Source organism: Marmota marmota, unplaced genomic scaffold, assembly GCF_001458135.2.
Source record: "Marmota marmota marmota unplaced genomic scaffold, marMar, whole genome shotgun sequence".
Taxonomy (NCBI): Eukaryota; Metazoa; Chordata; class Mammalia; order Rodentia; family Sciuridae; genus Marmota; species Marmota marmota.
The window spans coordinates 11,534,273-11,559,701 of record NW_025999842.1 but is presented as its reverse complement, the minus strand read 5'-3'; the positions used below and the strand labels follow the sequence as shown (position 1 = coordinate 11,559,701).

Below are 25,429 nucleotides of genomic sequence, written 5' to 3'. Positions count from 1 at the left end.
CCCCCCACACACACACACTTTTATTTTTCTTACTCTAGCTCATCCTTCAGTCTAATTTAGTATCACATCCTCTGAGAAAACTTCCCTGATCCTCACTCTTAATGCTCACCACCCTGTTCATATTTCCCCTTCTCCTTTCTTTCCTAGCCTTTCTTAGAATTGTGATTTCATGTTTACCTACAGGTTTCTTTCTTTAATGATTTTCTCTCCTCTTACACTGTCAGCCCCACCAGGGATCATGGCCCTTTTGTCTGGTGTACAGTTCCTGGCAAGCAGGACATTCAAGGAATAGTTCTTGAATGAATAAATTTTGCATAGTTTTTATTAGCTGAAAGTATATGTTCCCAATATTAAGTATGTGCAATTTTAGATACTGACAATTACCATAAATCAATTCATTGACTGATTTCACAAATGTTTGTTAAGAGTTGAGAGTGCACTGTAAGGTGCTGTTCTTGGTAGTGAATACAGGCAAGCAGGATGGTCCCTAGCTTTGCAGAGGTCTCATCTGGGGGTCATGTCACTTGAAAATTGTGTTCCTAATTGGCAAACTGAACAGAGCCTAATTGCAATTCACTAGGTTATTTAGTTCACCAAATATTTGTTGAATATAAATCAAGTGCTGGATATTGCTGTGGATACAAAGAGAAATAAAATTAGTTCCTTTCTCTTTACAGAATGTTTTTATTCATTCATGTAAAAATATTTGTTGAGCAACTGACATATACTGTAAGCTAGAATCTAGTCAGCATACTAAGACAAATATACACTTGAATATGGTGAATATAATATAAAAGAGAACAAAATACTAAGAAGCTATAGGAGTACAAATTAAGGAATACTGTCTGATTAAGGACATCAGAAAGCATCCTGGGTAAAACAAAGATTGAAATGCTACTCAAAAAAATAAATAGAATTTTTACAGTTGGAGATACAAGGGAGGAAATTCTAGGCATTGGAGCCACTTGAGTAAAGGCACAGAAATGGGAAAACATTTTAGGTATAGCAATTAACCCTCTCTAACTGAGGCATAAAGTAGGTGTCGGTGAAGAAATCAGGCTGAAAGAACAGGTTGAAGCTGTTGACCTTTAGAGTGGAGAATTCCTCCAACTTCAGAAAAGAATGGTTTTAATTACCTGGAATAGTACAGCAAGGGAATTAATTTTTCTCTTCAATGTCCATTAATAAATTTGTGCTTGTTTTAATGTTTTTCATGCCGAGAGCATTGCAACAGGGTTTTCCAGGGAGAACAGATAGCCTAGTCAGTTCTCTATATATGGTCTTGACTTTAGCCTTTATAATAAAAATAAAGACAGCAAAAACATCTTTATAGAAACTTGACCTTTGAAGTCTTTTCCATGTTTAAAATATCAAAAACTTGACTGTTATGTTAATACGTATCCTAAATTGACCAATATGCTTTCTATGCACACTGAAAGGAAACTGACATGGACTTTTGTTAGATTTCTTTTGACTACTTCCCCATTGCTACATAATGATTCCAGTGTAAATTTTTGCTTTCCTGATCAAATTATATTTAACTCCCACATTGTGTGTGAGCCAAGGCACCCTGCTTTATGGATTATCTGTGTTCCTAGAAATTTTGTCAAGTGCTATTGTGAATCACATTTCACTATAATATTCCTGATGGTGTTCTGCTTAAAATAATCCTGTAATAAATCCATTTATATTGTCTAATTCATCTTTTATAAATACTGATTTTAAAACTTATCTATTTTTTTTTTGAAGCAGGGGCAATTTTATAAAGAGTTGACTAAGTAAATGATTTTTTGACAATAGTAGAACGTGCTGTTTTAGTTCAGATGAATGTATGTTAGATAGTACATCATGCTGCATTGATCAACAGGGAAGAACTGGGAAAGGCAGAGGAGCTTAACACCAATATACCCAATTATTTTCCTTTGGATACAAACTTGATGGAACCTGCCTTGAAGAGTTCTGAGCAGAAACTGAAGGATGAACCATTCCTTCTACCTCTTTGTGCCTAAGGTTTTCTGATTGGTAAAGAATATTGTTTTCAGGATAACAGGAAGAAAAAAGGGAAAATTTATATTTAAAAAAAAAAGATAATTTGTGGGGCATGGTAATGCACCCATAATCCCAGAGGCTCAGGAGACTGAGGCAAGAGGATCAGAAGTTTGAGATCAGCCTGGGCAGCTTAAAATAAAATAATGAAATGGGCTGAGGATGTAGCTCAGTGGTAGAGCACCCCTGGGTTCAATCCCCAGTACCACAAAAAAGTAGATATTTAACTTTTAGAAATTGATCATCTCCATTATACCTGTTATAATTACAGAAGTATAGTAATTTATCTGCTTCATATCTATTTTACACAGATTAATTAAAGAATAAGGAGAGTGAGTAGAGGCTCAGAAAAAAAGGAATAAAATTGGAAGCCTCAGGTTTATATATGTTTCAGTTAATTTTGGCTCAGTGGTTTTGGCTGTCTGCGCTCTGGGTTGAGGGAAGGACCCTTTGCACACAGTTCATTGATGACTTAGTTGACCCATTCATCACTCCAGCTTAACTTCCATGTCTTCCTTTCCCACTTTTCTTCCCTGGATGTTCTTTAGCTACTATTCCTTCTACTTCTTTGTGCCTCGTTATTCTGTCATTGCCAGCCTCCTGTCATGGAAGGAGGAGCTGGACCTAGAGACCTTTGGAACAGTTTCCTGGACAAGTCTTTATAGATTTTTTTTGTCCAACTCTTTTTTTTCCCCACTTCCTTTAAAAGTTTTTAAACCAAATGCTAAAAAGTTTTTAAATTCAGACTCATTGTTGTTTGAAATTGTTTCTCATAATTTATATCCTCATAATCTCATTTCTCACCTCATAGCTAAAGTTTATCTGTAGGAACAACGCTAACTAAACTAGTGAAAGATGTAAATGAAGATATAAAGAATATATTTACCTTCTTAAAAGAAAAAAAAATTGCTTTCAGCCAGTTTATAAATGTCCACTTTTCAAGATAAAACATGGGCTGGGGAGGCTCAATAGTAGAGCATTTTTCTAGCATGTGTCAGGAACTGGGTTCAATCTCCAGTACCACCACCACCACCAAAAAATATATGTGTGTGTATGTATATATACACATACACACATGTACATATGTTTATATATATTTAATGAAGGAGATACATGTGTATATATACATAATAGGGAGGAGTTCGAAATACTTAAACAATTGTTTTTAGCAGCTTATGAAAAAGTACCTAAAATCTATTTTTTAAATATATTTGTAGTTGTCAGTTGACCTTTATTTTATTTATAAGTGGTGCTGAAAATCAAACTCAGTGCCTCACACATGCTAGGCAAGCACTCTACCACTGAGCTACAACCCCCATCCCCCTAAAATCTATTTTTAAAGCTATTATTTATTCTTCAATGTTCTTGCTTGGTTAATTTCATCAATTAAGGAAGATCACCTGGAGTAGGAAGGACCCATGAGAATGGATAAGAGCTCAGGGGAGATGGTTAGAAGCAGCTTTTAGAGAGATGTCAAGTCCAGCAGGAGAACATGGGATCTGCCAGATATGGTATGAGATGGTGGTCCCCAGTAGCACAGGCAGCTTCTGTGAGGCACTGCCCAGAGCACCTGCATACTAGTGTCTGTGAGTGGGTATGTGGGTGCTTCTGATAGGTGAGCAGTACATACAAATGGAAAGATCATAATGCTAGTCAGAAAATGTCTCCAATGGAAATTTTTGTATGTTTTCCTGTTACCAGGACAAAACTATATAGTCTAAAGCCAAAACAACAGCAACAAAAATCAGTACAACAATCAACTGATTTTCACTGTTGCAATCATTAAACACTTTTTCCATGATCTCAAATGTAATTTCAACTTGATATTGGAAATAGTATTATGTTATTTTAATGAAAGCTAGCAGATTTATCTTCTTCATTGTGTTTAGTTGAAGGTAGTATTAACATCTGGTTGACATCTTGGGGCCTACTGTTGTTTGTGATGCAGAATGAAAGAACATGGTCCCTGGCAGAGTAACACTACTATGCTCCAACTGCTCCTCAAAGCCCATGATCTACATGCCAAGGATTAATAGTTGATTTTTGTCCATCATGCTTCTGAAAATCAGTTTGATTTCTTATCTTGTGATGAATAACTAAGTTCTTTGAACTACATCTTTCCTTCTTTAATTTGAGATTCTTGTAAGGTTCTATTATATTACAGTAGAGACTGGGTTGATAATTGTTATTTTTTCCTTGTGTTCTTTAATTTTTTTTGGAGGGGGGGTACTGGGGATTGAACTCAGGGGCACTCAACCACTGATCCACATCCCCAGCCCTATTTCGTATTTTATTTAGAGACAGGGTCTCACTGAGTTGCTTAGTGCCTTGCTGAGGCTGAAACTAGCTTTGAACTTGCCATCCTTCCGTCTCAGCCTCCCATGCTGCTGGGATTACAGGTGTGTGCCACTGCACTCAGTCTGTGTTCCTTTTCTTAATCTAATAAAGCAGACAGTCGCAGGATATTTAGAGAAATTCTGATGCAGTATCATGAATATAATCCTACTGCAAACCAAAATATTTTTAAGGTGCTTGAAAAATTTATTGTCACATAAATACACTTAAAATTTAGAATTTAAAATTTTTGAGTGCAGTTACTTTACCTCCTTTATTGATGTTAGAATTACTTTAAAACTAACTTCATACTTTTGTGAGGAAAATTAATTTTTAAAAGGATTAATATGTTAAACATCTTAATATTTTTGAAAAATTATAGTATTGGAAAACACACAGTACTTTTTTCATTTACTCCAAAATGTTTTGAACTATCTCTTTTGGACCTAGTCCTTAGCTAGTATAAATAGAAATTTTTAAACTTAGTATATACATATGACCTATAAGATTAATTTTAATGCTTAACTCAAATAATATGATAATTTATAATAATAATAATAGGGAAATGATTCCCCTCAAGTTTCATTCTTCTTCTATAAGATTTGTTTTTATGTCTTCATTTTGCTTAGTAAGTCTGCAGTAGTGGTAGAGGTTTGCTCTGAATCCATGGGTTTCACATCTGTGGATTCAACCAATCGTATGTTGATAATATTTGGAAAAAAATCGGATCTGTAATGAACGTGTGCAGACATTTTTCTTTGTCATTCCTTAAACAACTATTTGCATAGCATTTACATTGTACTAGTTATTTTAAGTAACCTAGAGATGATTTAACATATACCGGAGGATGTGCATAGGTTACTTGTAAATGTTAAACTATTTTATATAAGGCCTTGAGCATCCTTACATTTGCTTTTCTAATTGTCCCTCTGTTTGACTAATTCTTGTGGGGTGGTTTTAAATTTCTCAAATAGCAAATACATATATACGTACATATATGTGCATATATATTTAAATAGTTGGCAAATTATACATTTGTGTCATATATCCATATAGATTCATATAAATCTATATCCCACATACTGTAGCAATTGTGCATGTCAGTACTGAGCTTGGGGGAAACAGAAAAACAAACATGACCTATGATCCCACCAGAGATAAATCATCACCTCTTAGTCATATAGATAAAATTTCTATCTTAGTCATATCTAACTATAGATATAAATATTGAAGTGTTTGCATATATACATTGATAGCTTTTAAAGCAAAAAGGGAGTCACATGTGCTTTTTAGGATGGTGGCTCTGTTTCTTTAATTTCTCATTGGGACCTGGCTGTAACTCCAGAGCCAAGCACCTGGCTCAGGCTCACCCATGACATTTTTAGTTGATCTTTCTCTTGTTTTCTTTTCTAGTTGACCTTCAAACAGAAAGTTCATAGCCTCCTCTCAGCTGTTAATGTGATTTACTTCATATGTCTGGGAAGTCAGGATTGTTGCTGAATTCATTGTTTTAAGGGGGCTGAGTTTCTTGGTCTAATGCCAATACATTCCCAGCTGACAGAAAACTAAATCCACCAGCCTCTGTTTCAAAGATCACTAAGTTTGTGGCTCATGGACACCTTAGAAGCCAGGTCCAGCAATGGTCAGGCTATTCCCTGCACACTCAGACATGCTGGCTTGTCTACTGATTGTAGTCCAAGTGTCATTTAGCATTGATCCATGAACATCCTGGTGGCTTTCAGTCAGAAAAATGTAGTGCTGCTGCTTACACACAGAAATCCGCATTTGAGTTAGTGGCTGTTTAACTTTACAGTTCTGATCCTGTGTTAAAGTGTGTAATTTCTCTTAATTTTTAAAATAGGAAGTGCAGTGTGTACTTTTCAGGCCCTGGCTCAGCTAGGACTTTATTAAATATAAATGAAAAGGAGATACCAGATGAGATCCACACAGCAATGGTACAGTTCTCACTCTCCCAAGAAGGAAGTGTGTCATCATTTCTTACACTGTGAGAAAGAGCCGTCTTGTCATAGAAAAATGAGATATAAGTAATAGTCTAATTGAAAGTAAGTGGCCAGGGTGGTTGTCTGCTTAGTCGACCTGGAGAATGTGATCATGGGTGGTTGGAAAACCATCGGGAGCTGCTCTCAAGCAAGACAGTTTTCCTTAGATTCCTGCTTTGTTCCCCAACCCGTTTTATGTTCTTACCACTCTTACTTCAGTTTCTTTACAGTAGGAAACAATAGGGAGGCAGAGGAAGAGCTTTAAAAAAAAATCATCTTATTAAGGATTATTTTTTTTCCTTTATAGATACTAGTAACCAAAAAGTAGAACTAGTTTAATTTAAAGTATATAATTCAGTTGGACACCAGCTGTTGTGTTATTGTGTGCCTATGCAAATACTTCTAAGAAATTTAATATTTTATCAAAAGGCAAAACTGCAGAAATGAAATCTACCCACTTGTTTCCATAGCAACCACTATCAAAATGTGTCTGGCTAGTGTGTATCTTCCCATAATTTTTCACTGAGCGTTTCAAGGAGTTCCTTAAGTTTTCTTTCTAACATAGATGGCCAAATGGGTGGATGGATAGATGATCGACAGATAAATAGAGATTGAGATACATTTTTCCCCCAATGGGGTTTTGAGACTATTGTAAAAATTCCCTTAGATTCATAGAGTATAACTTCATTCTTATGCATGAATATATTTGGCTAAGGGACAAGCCCATAGTTTTATAAATTTAGTTTAAACCACTAATGAGGCCAAATAAGTGCTAATTAAAAAAAAAAAAAAAAGTTCTGCCTTCCCAATTGTTTCCTGGCATTTATACATGGAAATGTTGGATTGAAACATGTTGATTTCTAGAATGACTAACATCCTTTTAAAATTAAAATTCATTTGCTGTCCTTTTGAGTCCTTGTAAGAAGATGTCCTTCTTTCCTTCTCTTTCATCCTGTCTCTGTTATCCACCAGGGCCTTGAGTCTCTGCCTTGATGGATTGTGACCTGAATTAAACCCTCTTTGTAATTTTTCTTCCTTGTGGGAGGTTGTAGGTAACAAATACAATGGACTTCACGACTCATTTATTCAGATTTCTCATTATTTCCCAACAGGTTCATTCAGAAAAACTGACAAGAATTCTATTGCATGTAATTTTTAAGACAAAGTCAACTGTTGGTTTGTTTCAAGACATTTTCTGCCTCTTCCAAAGCACGTGGTGTTACAAAACAAACAGATATGGACAGACATTCTTGTGATATAAAATGGATGCTCTCTGACAGCATTAATGTTATATCAGTGATCATGGCATTTATCTGGTTAAACTCAAAGAAAAAACATTCTTTGAGGTAAAGTAGCAGGAAACAGAGATACTGAAGAAATAAAACTACACTGAGTCCAGCTGTCAGGAAATTTCACATGGCCTACCAATATGGCAGAGAATCCAGGATGTCTCTGAGCCTGTTAGATATGGTCAGTTATAATAACACTTAGTTCTTGCTGAGGAGGAATGAATATTTAACTTAGAGTGCCTTTCTCTGTATTTTCAAGTTCATGTAGACCTCTAAAATGAGACCCAGAATGTCCAGGGTCTCCATATCTTTTCAGTCTACTCCTCCTATCTGCTCCACCACCATCATGCTGTAACCAAGCCTTTGATTTTTCACATGCCTTTGTGCCAACTGCCCACACTCTTTCTGGGTCCCATCTTATACTCTCCTCAGGCCTTAGTAACCTCTCTGTCCCTGCACAGTCTTTCCAGAGGTTAGTTGACTTGCCTTCCTCACTAGATTATAAGCATCTTGAGGACAATTTCTTGCTTGCATTTTGTCCAGCACCTGACACATAGTTGATGCTCAGTAAACGGTTTATCATATGGATGAATCAATTAGTAGTTGTATAATACAGGAAGCAGAGACGAAGGAGAAGCTGCATTTAATTGGTAAGCAAAATAGACTCAAACTGCAGTTAGACTTCAACAAGAGGGAGGCTGGCTGGTTGCTCAGGTGGTCCTCATAAGGACATCTCTCTGGTAGACAGTCATGGAACCAAAATCAGTTTTATTAGTTCTTTTACAGAGATGAGATGTTCAAGAATTGACTTATAATTGAACTTATAGAGCATATTGTCTATAAATTAATTTCTCATATCTGTCCACAGTGAGAAAGAGGAGAAAGTGTTGAGCTCAGGCAGCACAACTGACGTGAGTCATTTGCTCAGGCCACGTCCTTTTGGTTGGTGTGTCCACTTAAGAGCACAAATATTAGAGCTTGCTGACTTCTGATGTGAATAAGTGAGTCCTTTCAAATTGTTCTTGAGAGATTTCCCATCAGGCTATATTACCTAGAGAAATGATTCTTTTCTCCTTGAAGGTTATTTCTTTCTAGGTCAGTGATTTACATAGTCCTTAACAGCATTCAGAGCAGTTCTACCTTTGGAGTAATAAGGACTAACTATCGAATGTCCTCTGTGTGTCAGGCACTATTCTGAGTGCTTTATTTCCACCCAGTCTTCATAAACCAGTGATGGTTATTTTTTTTTAATTTTATATGTATACATATATTTTAGTTGTCAATGGAGCATTATTTTATTTATTTATTTATATGTGGTGCTGTGAATCAATCCCAGTGCCTCACACATGTCAGGCAAGTACTGTACCATTGAGCCACAACTCCAGCTCCCAGTGATGGTTATTGGCCCTGTTTTTACCACCTAAGAAGCTGAGAATGAAGATGTTGGTTTTAAATCCCAGCTCCCCTCAAGAGAGCCTGTCTAGTTGGACTCCAGCACTAAGCTATTAGCCACATACTAACATACTTTGTAGGAATTTAACCAGCATTTCTGTGTTTTCTTTATGTGACTTCACTACATTGTCACAGCAACTTTTGCAAACAAAGTGTAGTAACCAAGACTTTTTTGGTTGCAAGCAACAGAGTAACTTAAACCAAAAAAGATTGAACTATGTCCTGTAATAGCTATCTTTGGGCCAAGAGGCTGCTTGTGATGGTGGTTGGGAGGGGCACCTTTTCACAAAGGAAAGAGAGTCATTGAAAGACAAACACAAATCCTGTGAGGAAGTGGAAGTTTCCAGAGGCAAAGTAACTTGCCATTCAGCTAGTGAGCGGCAAAGGTAGGATTCAGCATTAGTGCTCCTGTCTAAACCATTCTAGGTCAACTCAGATTTGTATAAACCCTGTACAGACTGTACATCCTGTTTCTGCCAACTTTTCTTCATCAGGTTATGGTATCAATGGCAGAGATATTATTTTCTTTGTTTATTTGAGTTCTCAGGAACACTGTGACCACCTTCCCAAAAGGAGTATGCTTTACTTTATTTAATTCTAAACTATCTTTTAGGATGGTTGTGTAAACAGTTTAGTTCATCTGAAAATTTTACTACTTTCCACTTCAGAGGGTGACCTATTTCTGACCTGGCCCTAAATTCTGGAGAAATCTTAATTGAAGCCCTGTGAATAGACTAGAGCTTTTTTAAGGCTAATTTTTATGCAAAACATTGACCTTAAGGGAAATTTTGGTTCTTGATCATTTGTGTAAGCAAGTAAGTCCTTGGAAATGTTCATCAACTCAAGCAGCAAGACACAGATGCATGTTCAGGTATGGAAGGGCAGTTTAAGCTGTTGTCACTGTCCTGCTTTATTGTATGAGACCTCATTAGGAGCCAGCTCTGCATAGATGGCCTATACTTTCTGCTTCTGAATATGTTTATGAGGAAATGACAGTATTTTTCAGCATTTGCACCACCACTGACGAAAGCTCTGATCCTTGATGTGTTTAGCATTGCATGTGCTCATCTTTGCATCAAAAACAGAGGAAGCCACAGGAAGTTACTACCTGTATTTCCAGGAAACATAACTACCTCACCAACTCCCCAGTCTGCGCAACCCAGAATACCCAGGTATAGACATCAGCATCACTGATAAAGGAGGTGATAAGAAGCGGGAGTACTCTCATCCTGTCACTCTGCCAGTGAAGCTCAAGGATGGCAGGCTCTTCAGAAAAACAGCAAAACTCTTGAGTCCAACTCTCAATCATTCACTCAGTCTCTGAAAATGTAAATGCTACTTGTTCAGAGAGGTATAATTTTATACTAGAGGGTTGGAGGTCTTCACCCTGTACTCAGGAGTGGTGTCTGTACCTGGACCATAGGGCTGTGGCTGGCACTCTCTCCTATTCCAGGAGATTGACATGATCCTGGGAAAATTCTCACATGAGCCTGTGGATGGAGTCAGAGCTTATAAAGACCATAGGGTTACCCTGACCACCTACTACTTTTAAAAAATCAGTATACTAACTATTTTGACATCAATAACTGGATTCTTATTGAATGTCGAGTATTATTATTATTTTGCTAAAGAGTCTATTAGCATTTTTAAATTTAATCTTCACATAAACCCCCAAAGAGACTTACTTTATTATTTGTAATTTTGGACAAGTTACCTGAGACTCAGAGAGTTTAATACCTTGTGTGAGTTTATACACCAGCGAAGGATACAAAATTTAAACCTAAATCTATGTCCTTTCAGGCAAGCACTATACATAGTTAAGCATATTTTCTGGGGGTGGGAGGGGAGCAGTGGAGTAGGATTGACAGCCTCTGTGCAGGGGCAGACAGAAAAGCAAACAAGACCCATCTAAGGTAGGTTGGGTCATGCACAGAGAAGGCATTGGTATAGATCTGCACAAGTGACATTCTCATCTGGAAAAAATGATTGGCTAATATTACAGTAAATACTTCACCCCAGAGAATATGTCTATTGGATGTGCTGGTCAAAGTCATGTGTGTGTAAGCCCCAAAATAAAAATAAAATTAAATAAATAAAATAAAAAGTGTTTTCTTGGGGCTGGGGTTGTAGCTCAGTGGGAGAGTGCAAGACTTGCACTTGTGAGGCACTGGGCTCAATCCTCAGCACCACATAAAAATAAATAAAGGTATTGTGTCCATCTAGAACTAAAAGTGGTTTCTCACCTCATCATGGTCCCAGATTCCCACCATAGTTCTCTTTCTAAATTGAGCTTATAAAGTCAAAATGCAGTTAAAACTAATATGACAGTTTGCTGTTGTTTCAGCTTCTCTGTGAACTGAAACAGTTTTTTTGTTTAAGCATGAAATCTCTCATCTGATGGATCAAAGAGAGATGGCCAGAAGAAAAGTCACTGTAAATATTGAGGCTTAATGAAAGCTATTGAATAATACCCCACATTATCACAAAAAGATTTAATTTGGATCCAGAGATACACTCTATTAAGGCAGATAACAAAAAGTAAAAAAATGAGGCTAGGAATTAGTAAGAGATGTCAAAAGACTACTTAAGAACTTGGTAGAGACAGGCCATTAAGTGTGGTTTTGAACTTTCCTGGCAGCTATTGTGAAGATGGAAAGAGAAGTGTCAAGGAAATTGATTTTTGAAATTTAAAAGGAGAAAGTTCTTATAAAATTTGAGCAGAAAAAGAATGTGTCACTCACTCCACAGGTATTGGTTAGTGTTGGATTAAATTTGTTGGCATGTAGTCTTCTGCAAACCTCTTTTAGTATTTAAAAAAAAAATCTGTATGTGTGGTCTATCATATGTCTCCTGGATTTTTCTTGTGCATTATCTGTGTCTTCATTTCTCTTTCCTCTGGGCCTGTTGTTCATTTAATGAACATTTCTTTTCCCATTAACATTTCTGCTAAATGATGATCAGGGAAAATAAAAATAAACACACACCTCTAACAATCATTTTTATGATTTGCAGAGATGATTTTAATGCTTTCTTAACTAATGAGAGTTGCCAGAGAGATCTCTCTGCATCTGTTTTTGAGCTCCTGGCTGTCTTGGAGCTTGGCCTGCCCCCAGATATTTTTAACCAAGGCCACAAGTGACACTTGCAAGGATGGATCTTGACCCCATTATACCTAAAATGAAGGCCATTCCTGGAGGATTGATACAGAATGTGAAAAGGCTAGAAATTTCTGATTTAAAACAAAATACTTTGATTACCTGAATTTCAGTAATAAGTATTTCTGTCTCCTCCAGTTATAAGGACTTGAAAATCTTGCAAGGCACCCTTGTATATTTGTGCCCTTGAAAGGCTGGGATCATAGACGATAGTCGGGCTCCCCCGCACATCCCCTCTTTCTTTGGATCAGATATACTGTTGTCAATTGAAAGTTTCAAAAAATCAGCCCATCTCCTCCCGTTTAGAAAATAATAATGCCTGGCTTTCACTAAAGGGCTTTTCATCTCCTAGGCTCTCTTAAATATTGACTAATTAAATAAAAGTGGAGGAAGTCTGGCTAAATAGCCTCTCTTTGAGGGCCAGCCCAATGGACTTAGAATACACAGTGATTTGCTGTATCTTTGAAACAGAAGCAACTAGAAGTCTTTTATTATTGGCCATAATAGCAAGTGGCATCTCTTATTATGTTTGGCAGCCGACATATCAAATTGCATTTTAGTTGGTTGTTATACATGAAATACTAGGATATGAGTAGATTAAAAATGAGAATTTGCAGCCCTGGGACATGTAATATCTGACATCTAGGGGTTGCCATGACAACTCATCAGTATGTTGCTTTGTAATCTTTTGGATTAGGTTCTGGCTCGGGGTCACTGGATTGGAATTGGCAGGCAGTTTGGTAACAGGATGCAAATGTTGTACCTTTATTCAATGGCATTTGAATTTGCAGTTTGGTCATGTTACTAAGGTCAAGTAGAAATGACATTGAGAGAATATTTAAATTCCTGCAGAACCTAAACAAGGTCACATTTGTCAGCAGAAATACTCAGATGGAGTAGCCCAAGACTCAGCAATTGAAAGATAGGATTTCCTGTCCTTGGCCAGTGGATAAAAAGTATGCAAGTGTCCCTTAATATATGTACATCCCTGAACAGTCCTATGTAATGGAAAGTTGTGAAGTTGAATACTTTTATAATTGTTTTATGTTACAAAATTGGAACTGAACATCCCTAAGAAAACAACTTGGCCACAAAGCAAACCACAGCTGCTTTCTAGTGCTCTGTATCCTTCATCTCAGCCGGAAATGACCTGTAGGGTGTGGAATTGTGCCAGAGAAGGGAATTGGGCAGAGTGTGGAAAGAAGCAGTTGAGAAACAGGGCACCTCACCCCTCGCGTGGGCCTTGTCCACAAAGACTGTGTATTCCATTTGATAATACGCCTCTCAGACTCACCCCCTCACCAGGGGTGATCAGCGGAAGCCATGTGGAAACTAAAGAGCTCTATTCCTCAGTCTGATCCCAGTTCTAACACTATCCGTGTGATTTTGAACAAAACACATTTCCACTCTGGGTTCCTCCTAGGAAATGAGGGGGTTGAGTTTCCTCTTGTTGTCAAATTATACTATTTATTATCTCGCCAGGCAGAACCCGGTCTCTACACTGCTCTTTGCCTGTAAGCCCACATTCCCATCATTACTTTCGAGACAGAACTATTTGTCATGGTTAGTGGGACCTCCTAATCATTAAAAGAGAGAACAAAAGGATTCCTCTCCACCACCATAATTTTTTTAGGTCTTCTAATTGTGGTTTGCTCAGACTAAGGTGGCTGTGTGGTAAGCCTAGAATGAAATGCCAGTGAGCTGTGCCACAGCCACCAAACCACCACAGCATCAGATAAGCTCATATTTACTGAGCATTTTCTATTTGGAGACAGTGCTAAGTACATTATAAACACCATGCTGTTTAGTCCTTATAACAACTGCACACGCACACATGGATGTGCAGGAATGTGATGTGTCATGTCAAATCTTCAACATAATTCAGTGAGGTAGATGAATGGACGACATCAGTTAAGCCTCACAACAAATGAGGGGTTATCAGTTGTCTCCCATTTTTACAAATTAGGAAACTGAGCCATAGCTAGTAACTGATAGAACAGGGAGTTGAGCCCACAGAGCAGGGCCGTGGAGTTCCTTCTTGTAACCTTTCTGCCTATGCTTTTCCACACACATTACAGTCATCTGGGAAGTTGTTGAAATACAAGAATCCTGGGGCCCCACTTCAGGCTAGTCAAAATGTCAGAGGTTGCTGTCTGGACCTGAGTTTGCAAATAGGCAGTCAGACCCACTGCCTTCGATGGACAGCCAGGGTTATCCATCTGAATAACCTGTAGCAAGAGACTGATCAGTCCCTTGATACACAATGGGCAACATTCCAGTTATTGTTCTTTTCAGAGGCCATGCCTACCATCGTGCCTAGTTTCCTTGTCCTAGTCTAAATCCCAAAGCCAAAAGTTCATTGAATGCCTTTTAAAGATTACAGAGTGCCCCAGATTATGAGGATCAGAGAACAAGTTTCTTTTTTAACTGAAGTAATGATTTTGCACTAAGAAGTGGCAAAGTTAACCTTTGCTCGTCACCAAACACCAACTTCAATCTAGCTCTTTCCTCAGTGAACTAAACCTACTAGTAGAAGCCAGGTGCAGTGGTACATGCCTGTAAGCCCAGCAGCTCAGGAGGATGAGGCAGGAGGATTGCAAGTTCAAAGCCAGCCTCAACAATTTATTGAAGCCCTAAGCAAGTTAGTGAGACCCTGTCTCAATATAAAAAATAAAAGAGGCTAGGGATGTGGCTCAATGATTAAGTGCCCCCAGGTTCTACCCCCAGTACCAAAATAAGGAAGAAAGAAACCTACCAGCAGAGTCTGAGTTCCAAACTTTGATGCACTTTAGAATCACCTGGAAGATCTATAAAAACTACAAATGCTTGGCTTCTTCCCCAGACATTCTGATTTTATTAGTATGGATGTGACCTGTGTAGTGGGATGTTTAGAGCTCTCATTTGACTCTTTTACTTTTGCTATGTGGTCCATTTCTTTCTAAGTTGTTTTACTCTTAAAAGCATTTTTATGGTTTTAATGCATGCTGCTTTTTTCTTCAAAGAGCAAAATAAATGCCTCTTCCACATACTTTATGGTTCTTTTCCCAAAAGTTTTGACTATCAGAGTCATTCTTGGGAGGCAATAGGAGGCATGCCTACGGTGCTTAAGAGTTGATAACATCTTAGGGATATGGTAGAAAGTTGGAGATCATGTAAGGAAGAATTGACTCAGACTTTACCCTCAGGGAGTTTAGTAAAATCAGATTAACATAACCAATTGGAAAATATAGTTGGATTGTAAAAGTATGTTAAAGCAGAAGAGTGAATTTGTTGACAAATTTGCAAATGTACTTGACTGATCAAGTACAGTAGGTAGATCTTAAAGTGCGACTTTTAAATCAAAAGACACTGTTTGGTGAGTAAGAGGAGACACATACCATAGAAATGGAAGAACTCTTGGCAAAGGCTAGGGAGTGGAAAGTGGAGTATTACAGGCTACGAGACCACTAGCTAGGCTGCTGCGAAAAGTCTAGATTGGCTATGGCAGATAATGAGGAAGGATTGCAGAGTGGAGGTGGCTAGTGTGTGAGATTCAAGAGTGAGAATACTTTGGAAGAGCTTATATATATATATATATATATATATATATATATATATATATACACATAATATATAACATTGTGAATATTATGATATATTTATAGTATAATCATTATACTATATAATACAATATATAATATTATATAGGACATATTACATTATATTATATAATAGTATATTATAGTATAACCATGATTATATTACATGAAATATGACAAAAGAATTATAATAGACTTATATCTATATAATTTAAAATTATTTGTTATAGAATTTATATTTATAGTGTATTGATGTTTTCATAGGTGTTTCATATCTGAGACAATGGGACAAAAATAGGTTAATTATAAGAGAGGACTTCAAAGAAAGAATGAAAATATATATCACATAATCCACAGTGTATTCTGGATAGCACATACTAATGAAATTTGATATGTAATAGGATTTTAATCAAGAAACTATCCTTTCTTTTTAATTAATTTTATCAACATGCTATTTTATTATAAAAAATATACTATGATCTGTTGAATCTGACCAGAGTTGAATACCAGCAGAGAGACATACTTTATGATAACAATGCTTTGCTATAAAATATAATTCAAAATGTTAAGTGTGTAGGAGAAAACAGAAAATGTGAGTCAGGCCTCACATATGGGAATTTTTGCTACTGTCATTTCAGTTACCTCCCCATTCTCTGATTTCTCTTTTATCTTTACAGTATACCCTAAAGCTCTTGTGTAGATCAGACATGGACAGATTTGAATTGGAATCTTTGATTATGATGTTTGTATAACAATGCAATCTCTGAATCTCACTTTTCTTATTAGTAAAATGCGATTTAAATGTATTGGTCTGGTGGGATTAAAGGTAATATTAGGTAAATTCAAGTAATTTGCTTTGTCTTTCTTCCAGGTACCTGTTATATATTATTTTTATGGAAATTAAATATACTCAGGAGATACCTATGGAAAAACTAAATGTAGCATTTTCTATTTCTCTTTGGTATTGAATATTTATATCAATATATTTATAGCCTCTCTTTAGATAATATCATTTCTCTACCAAGGTTCTTATTGGAAATTAAGACTTCCTTATCAAGGAATCCAAGTTAGAGATAATATCTTGGAACCCTGTTATAGTTCTTTGATTTCAATTTAACTGCTCAGGTAGACAAAGTAGAATGTATAATTTTCATCAGAAGAGTTAAATGATTTACTTTAAAGGAAATAAAGGTAGATTGAAATGCATCTTTTACAGAAAAAACACTTGAAGACTTTCTCAATTGGATCATGTATTCTATGGAAGCAGCACTGAAAATGTTAAAATACAGTACCATTTAATTCAAAATTTTAGAACTGTTTCTGCAAAAAACTCATTATCTAAATTATGATACATCCATCAATAAAGTGTAATTGAGACTTTTAAAAATGAGGCAGATTCACAAATATTGACATGGGAAAATTTTTACATATACCAAAAAAGAGTAGAGAACACCATATTTGGATTGTTGCATCTTGTAATTAAACAAAACAGAAACTGTTACTAGCGATTACAAATCTTGAAAGTACAGCTGAGATGAAGAATACACAGTCTTTTGTTGTGGTTGATTTTTTAAAAATATACTCATCTATTACTTAAATCACATAAAAATTAAAATAAAACAAGGATGAAAAGAAATAATGAAATTTTTGTCTGAGTTCTCAGTATAAAACATAACATAATGCACATTTCACTGAATGACTTTTTGATTCAGCAATCTCNATATATATGGAATTTCTATTTCTCTTTGTATGGATGTTGAAGTCTAGTTGGTCTGTAATTGTGTTGGTATTCTGGATTACCGAACAAGGTTGGCAGTGTGGGTTGGTTATTATGCTTTTCTTAAGGGTAAAGCTTTTGAAATTAACTCTACTCCTTAGGTTTAAAAATTTCTCATTCTGATGTCTTGCCTATGTCTTGCTGCTGTAATCCCCAAGAAAAAGAAAGAAAAAGAGGGTTAGGATGCTTCTCTTTTGAAATGGAAGGGTCAGAGCAAGCAGGGGGCTGTCATGGTTGTTTCTCTTTGTTCAGGAATTAGAACATGTGAGCTGGTGGTTCCACCCCTCATTTTGTGAGCTATTTTCCTCCGATATTTCCTAATTTTTCCCATGACGTTTCAGCCTGTTTCTTCACAAGATTGTAAGGCCTGAAAGACCCTATTGTTTTACAGGAGTGCGAGTTTATGCACATTTGCTGCTCTGCCTGCCTGGGGTCTGAGTGTGGGTGGTACACTGCCCAGGGACCCTGCAGGCTGGAGAATGCATGGAGCACATTTTCTGTTTATTCAGAGTACACAGAACATCTTTTTTCTTGATAGAAAGTGCTATACTTTTAAAATGTTATTCACAAACTGCAATCTGATTGGCAGAAATATGGACATTGTGCTAGGTCAAGAAAAGTTTCTTAATGACAAATCAACCAGATGAAGGCCTTATCCAAGCTTCATCTCCAAATAAATGCAAACTTTTGTTCTTGAAATGCACACACACTTGTTGATGGCCTGCTGGGATTTGCTTGAGCTCTTGAAGTAACAACCCCTCCATGGCAGAATCCTAATCAGTGTACTTTTTGAGGATACAAAATATTATTTCTAGTAGAAGGGAAAATTCTGTGACAGATCAGCCTGAGCTAATGCTAAATAGATTTTTTTTTTCAAGTAAAAGAAACTGGGGTTTAATACTAATGCAGTTTTCTTTAGGTGAAGGTAATATATTTTCTTTATATTAAATTCTAAGGAATTAGGGTCTGTATTTGATTAACTATAGTAGACTAGTAGAAGACACTCCATTTACACGGACCCATAAAAAAACATGAATCTTTTCAACCAGATTTACAACATTCCCCATTGTTTTTCAATGTTAACGGCAGCTTGATATTGGGATCTAACGCAGTACTACATCAGTTGTGCTCTTCACTGCTCCATGTTCCGTGAGTCATGTTGGCAGCTCAGAATCAGCCATGGTGGAAGTATTTATACCATAAAAATTGGAAAACATGACAGATCAGAGCTCTGCACCTTCACAGTCTGTTTTTAAACAATTAGCAGCATACCAAGGCCCAAAGTGGAATTTGAAAATGAAGGAGACTTCTCCTGAGGCAAGCAATGTGGTGCTTCCACTCAACACAGCAAACAGTGTGAACATTTTAAAATATGGCAGGTCATGTGACTGCTCTGTCTGAAACCCTCCAGTGACTTCTCACTTGGACTCTCACTGTGACTATATGTACTCTGGCTGCGCCCCTCCTTTGTCACATCTCCACCACTGTCCTCTGGGCTGTCACCTCCAGACACCTGGTTTCTTCCCCATTTCTGTAGAGTATTTTAGACATGTTAGACATGTTCCTCTCTTAGGGTCTTTACCCAAAAGATCTCAAGCTTTGAGTGCTACTCAAACTCTGGGTACATAAGATTAGGAGAACTTAAAAAAACAGACTGATAGGTCCCCACACCAGTGCTTCTGAGCCAGTGGCAAGTTTGCAGGTGATGCTGGAGCCACATTTGGAGAATCATTTGCTCTGATATCCTCTTGGCTTATCTCTTGCCTCCTTCAAGTCCTTGTTCCATGTGCGTTTTCTTGATGAGGCCCACTCTTCTGGTCCTATTAAAGATTACGCCTTCCTCCTCCTCCATCCTTCCAGTTCCTCTAACTCCATTGTTTTTCATTGCACCTGTCATCTTGTAACAAAAATGTATTAGTTATTATGTTCTTATTTGGGTTTATTGTCTATCTCTACCCACTAGATTCTAAATTCCACAAAAGTGGGGATATTTTCTATTGTCTTCATTGATATATGCCACATCTCTCAGTGCCTAGTAAGTGGTAGGTGAATAAATTGTGAAATGAATTAATGAATGAACAACGCTGAGAAATGAATGATGTATCCCAAATTTTAGCCCCAACCCCTTGAATTCTATCTTACTAGCGAATCATAATGTATTTATTTTTATTTCTCAACCTCACTTTTTTAGGATAATGAAAAATGGTTTCTGCTCTTGGCTTAAGTTTGTCAATGATTTGATGAGCTAGGTATATCAAATTGTTGTTCTTATGTTTACATTCTAACCTCAAAGTCCCTAAGCTAGTGGTCTTCAAACTTTGCCCTGTGGAAGTACCCTGAGGATATCTGAGAGGTTCTGCAAACATTTAACTTGTATTTCATTTTTAAAAATTTAAAACTAATTTTATAACTATGATTTTTTTTAAAACATACACACTTAAATGTGTTATACACCAAATTTTAATACATTCAGACCACCAACACATTAAATTAGATAATCAAATTAATCTTGAAATAAAGAATTTTTGCTATTTTGGTGTGTATATTTGACCTCCTTATAAATAGATTATGAATCAAGAAGTTTGAGAGAAGTGATTTTTAGATTCCAGTCTGATCATAAATTGAGCCTCCTGTCATACATAGTCAGCATGCTCAATTACATGCCAGGCAGGGCTTCAGAGCTTCTGAAGGCTTTAGGCTTCTGCATGGGTTAATGGCCAGTTGTATGATGTGTGAACACAGTACATACCACTTAGTGACATATCTGCTGTTACAGGGTCATGTATACTCACTGCGTTTTGGATACTCCTTTATTGTCTTTTTAAAAAGTCAAGTCATTGTCAGATTATCATTAGTGATTAAAATTCGAAAATACCCCCAAAAAATCAACTAGTTTTTTTCCAACTGTTTGAATAAGTCTGAGACAGATCATAAAATTATAAAATAAAGGGCTAAAAACAGTTATAATTTCCAACACAACTATACCTTGCTGTTTAAATCTACTCATTTCTAGAATTCAGATGCAATTTCCCATAATGAGTTCCAAAAGCAAGGGATACAGTGTTATTCTTGCCAATTTGGTTTCTGAGTTTCAGATGGTAAGTAGTATGAATGGCAAATAGCAAGAGATCTGTCTGAAAAATTGCCTGAGTTTCAAGAGTAGGATTATGTTAATGAGTTATGCTTGCAGTTATTAGGATTTTCCTAGTAGAATGCAACCCAATACAAACATGAAAATAAATCATATGCTGCATCACTTAAGTCAATTGAAACAGGCCTTGCTATTTGAAACTATCTACTATCTTAAACTATCTTAAATTACTATCTTAAAATTATCTTAAAAGTTCCACTGACTACATTATATGAAATAATTCTGAATTATATTTTATGGAACATTTTGTAGCCTTCTTGCACATCTGTCAATATTAATGCACCTAATACTTTGTGATAATTCATAGTTTAGTCTCCCACACTATATTTGAGCCCCTTAAAACGAAGGATTCTCTCCCACTCAGCTTTGCTTCTTCAATGCCTGGCACAGCCTAACTCAGGGTGATAACTCGGCACCTGTTTATTAAATGACATTGCATTCCACTGCAGAGGAAAGTAAGCTTAAAAGGAGCAGTGAAACTCATATTAGATACATGATCAGTGACCTTTCACTGTAAGCACACATTTTAGCATAACAAAGCACATTTGATGGTTTTGTACTTCCTTGTCCTTCATCCCTCACAGACAACCACTTAAGTCTCTCTGAATTCTTTCTAGAAATGTGTTTAGACTGACTTTTCCATGCCTTCCTCTTGCCTCTGCCCTGTCCAAGCCTTGAGCTTTTGTTCATCCTTTTCATGCTTTGTAGAAGCACCCTCAAAAGCCTTTTTCCCAGACCCAGTCCTCCTTCTGTTTCTCCACATGGATGTGACAGAGTCTCTATGATATAAATTTGAACGTGACTGTTATGGCTTAAATATGAGGTGTCCCCCAGAAGCTCAAGTGTGGACAATGCACGAAAGCTTAGAGATGAAATGATTGAGTTGTGAGAGTTCTAACCTAATCACCACATTAGTACTCTGATAGCAATTAACTAGGTTGTAACTACAGGCACCCTATTTTAAAGCTTCGTATGAAAAAAAAAAACTCAATAATAATTTTTATATTGATAACACGTTAAAATGCATCATTAAAAGCATCACTAAAATTGATTTCTCCAGTTTCTTTACTTTTGTTAATATGACTACTAGAAAATTTGGAATTACATGTTTGATTTATTTTGTATTTCTGCTGGTCCGTGCTGGTCTAAACTGTATCATGGCATTTAAATTTTTTAAATCTCTTAGCCTCAGGTACCTTTCTGGCCTATATTATAGCTCTTACTGTCCTCCTCTTTTTCCTTTTAACCCTCAGACTCAGCAGCCCTATTTATATTTCAGGCTTTTAATTTTTTTCACATTCTTTTCCTTCTTCCTGAAATGCCCTTCCATTTCTGTATTAGCCATCAAAAATCCTGCTCCAGCTTTGATGATCTGACTTATTTGTCTCATGCTGGTAAATTTATGCCTCATTTCCTCAAGCAGAATTAGCCAGCCCTCTCCAGAGGACCATCCTTGGTGCCTCTATCCTGCTGCCCTTGTGTCACTTCTTCCCTTTACTAGACTTCCCAAGGGAAAAGTTTGCAACTTATTCCTCTGATGACCGCCAAGGATAGTGCCTAGTGTGTAGTAGACATCTAATCGACCTTTATCAAATTAATCTATGAGCTGGGGTGTAGCTCAGTGGTAGAGCACGTGCTTGGCATGCACAAGGCCATGGGTTCGATCCCCAGAATCAAAAAAAAAAATTAATTTATGAATTAATTTAATCCTTCTGCACATGCTGCTGTTTTTACATGCATTAGGCCTTGATCACTTTATCCACTGGCCATGGGAAAAATTATATGCTGAGGTAGCAGGACTGGACCTCATAGCTGTAACTCCACTTTCAGATTTTATGTTCAATAAGATAGCCTCTTTGTTCTCACCAGGTGACTTACAATGAGTTAAAATTTAAATCTGAAAGGTAAAAGCTAAAGATATTATACAGAGAAAATATAGGATGACAGTATAAATGACAACTTTTTAACCTATTTTGTTTATAGGGATTTCACATAAGATTTTTATGTGGTGGATAATTCTACTTTTAAACACATTTGAAAGCCACTGTTATAGTCCTAAATTTCATTTGTATTTTCATTCTGATTTTGATGAGATGGTTTCTAGTATGCTAGTTCATACAGAGTAAGATTCCTCAACTTGCTGCATGAAACCAGGGAGCTTTTAAGAAATACTGATGCCCAGGACTCGCTTAGGCACCCAGTGTAATGGGACGAGTGAAGTAGGCCCAGGCACCAATATTTTTGAAAAGCATAAATATCTTGTATTAAAATGAGTCTGCAGTGCTTAAAAATAACAGACAGGTCGGCAGCTATGAAAAGTTGAAGTTTGGAATTTTTCATTTTTCTTCCTTTTTACTAATTATATCTGCTGTTATCTTTTTGGGAACAAGGCTAATGAAATCTTTATAGTTTATGATGGTTTGGAGGACAGAAACATTAATAGAACCTATCATCTGTGGACAATTTCCTAAAGCTTCTGAATTTAAAAATTTCCTTTTTCTGTCCTTCTCTAAAGCCTACATGTAGCAAAATTCTTACGTCCCTTATTAGCAGAAATGGCTAACACAACACCTATTTCAGATCGTGGAAGGCTGACAGGGGTAGTAGATTTAGGAAGTTTGTAGGGCAGCAAGGAGCCTTCTGGGCACTCTTGTTGGCCTGAATGAACAGCTCCTGTGACAACCCTCTGTAGCTCAGCCATGTTGGTAAAATCTGACCTTTTGGTTAATCACTTTTTAATGGTATTCATCCTTTTGTTCTTGGTATGTGAGAAGCCAGCTTTTTTTTTCTTTTTTTAGACGTGAGAAAAAAATTAACTTTAATTTCCTAATTCAGTAAAATGGGCTGGTATTACAGACATTATTTTTATGGGGATAAGGGAAAAAAGGACCTAATTTCTGAGTATTGCAATCTCTTTATATACTTTTAAAAGATTACAAAGTACCTTAAATCCTGCAAAGGAGAAAACTCGAGGAAAAATACTTTGAAAACATTATGGGGAAATCATAAATTCTGATAGCAGATCCTGTGTCATTACTGTTAAAAATGCAGACAGAAAAGCATGAGTTTTGCAAGTTATGAATTTGTTGAAAATGACTAAATGCTTGTATTTTTCTAAAGTGTCATGTCTCAATTTGGGCTCTTCAAGGGGAAAAAAAACACACCAGGGATCTAGTATTTTAGGGCAGAAAAGGGAATTGAATCTTGTAGTTGGCTGGGTTATTTGCAGTAAGGGGAATGTCATCCTGTGTGAGACTGACGTCAGGCAGATTGAATGCAGAGGCAAACTCAGGGTGTGTGTGTGTGTGTGTGTGTATGTGTGTGTGTGTATGTGTGTGTGTTTTAAAGCCCCACTCTCAGAATATGAAGTGACTATGAAGGGCACCACAGCAACCCCTGGATCTGTCAAGAATGCACCTATTTTTAACATGCTGGATCAAGTGTCAGCACTCAGAGGAGATGAGGAAGGGGGCAGAGACTGACTTGTACAGATTCCGCGGATGGTAAATGGCCCTCTGGCGTGTTTACAATACAGCTGTGCATTCTTAATGGCTCTGCCGCTGCCATGTCAGGTAAAGTTTTCTTTGCACGTGATGAATGGCAGAGAATTCTTTAGTGAGGGAACCAAAGGAGCTGGGAGGAGGAAAAGGGAAGGGAAGAGCGGAAAAGAGAGAGAAAAAGAAACACGCAGCTCCAGGGGGACGTAGCCTGTGCTTTAGTTGCTTGTGTGGATAGAAACCAGATGGTGAGCTGGAACACCCGCTTGGCTATCTGAGGAGCCAAACATATGGTTAATGGTTGGGAGAAATAGCTTTCAGAGCCAGGGCTTTGCTGACTGCTTCATATTACAGATTGTTACAGTGTGTCATTACATTGCCAACCTAAGTGCTTAATACCCACTGCGGGCGCTGGGCATACACTTACAAGAAGGACTTTTAGCTCTTTGCTGGCTCTGAATGGAGAAGTGACATCATAGGGAGGCTGAAAAATGTCTGGTGTTGGAGGTAGGGAAAAGGGTAATTTTGTAGTGGAAACGTATTTTTTTTTCCTGTTTTACAAGCCAAGCCTTGGCTCCACTGAACTCTACTGTTTTCTGAGTAACTTTTTATACTAGGCTACCCCCCTGCCCCCCCCCTTCCCATCTTTGTGTGTGTATCTCTCTCTTCCTCTTACACACACACACACACACACACAAACACACCACACCACACAGATACAGACACACACACAGGAGTGCAAAAACTGATATTCACCATGTGCCTTGTCCCCCATGCCAATGGATCTAACTGTCCCCTTCACCTGGAAGCCACATCTCTGCACTGAAAAGACCCGCATGTGAAGTTTCTGTTTGGGGAGCTCTGGGCAACAGCAGGCCTGTGTTATCTAAGGAACTGCTGAGCCCATTCATCTGCTTTTCACGGCCCGCTTCCTTTTATTTTTAGCCAAATCCGTCAGGCCTGACAGGCGGGTAATTCGAGCCAGAGAAAGGGCAGAGCTCCAGGTCCTTTCCACAAAGCAATTCTTCTCCTCCCTCCTGGGAGGGCTCCAGACTTGGCCTGCTTCAGGCAGATGGATTTGTTGAGTCATGTGAGATCATTTACACAAAAACACAGTGAGGCAGTGGAAATTAAAAAAAAAAAAAAAAGA

The 25,429-nt window shown here is 37.2% G+C and overlaps 1 protein-coding gene across 2 annotated transcripts in view; it reads left to right on the top strand.

The window, feature by feature from the left end:
* Bach2 (BTB domain and CNC homolog 2) overlaps positions 1–25,429 on the top strand; it is a 343,819-nt gene that overhangs the window by 43,472 nt on the left and 274,918 nt on the right. Inside the window, exon 1 of one of the 2 annotated variants that reach the window (XM_048809789.1) lies at positions 17,584–24,354. The exons of the other annotated variant lie outside the window; for it this stretch is intronic. Coding sequence (XP_048665746.1) covers positions 24,348–24,354 — 7 coding nt within the window. The 5' untranslated portion in view covers positions 17,584–24,347. Of the gene's footprint in view, positions 1–17,583; positions 24,355–25,429 lie in introns of those variants that run through there. 2 annotated transcript variants of the gene reach the window in all.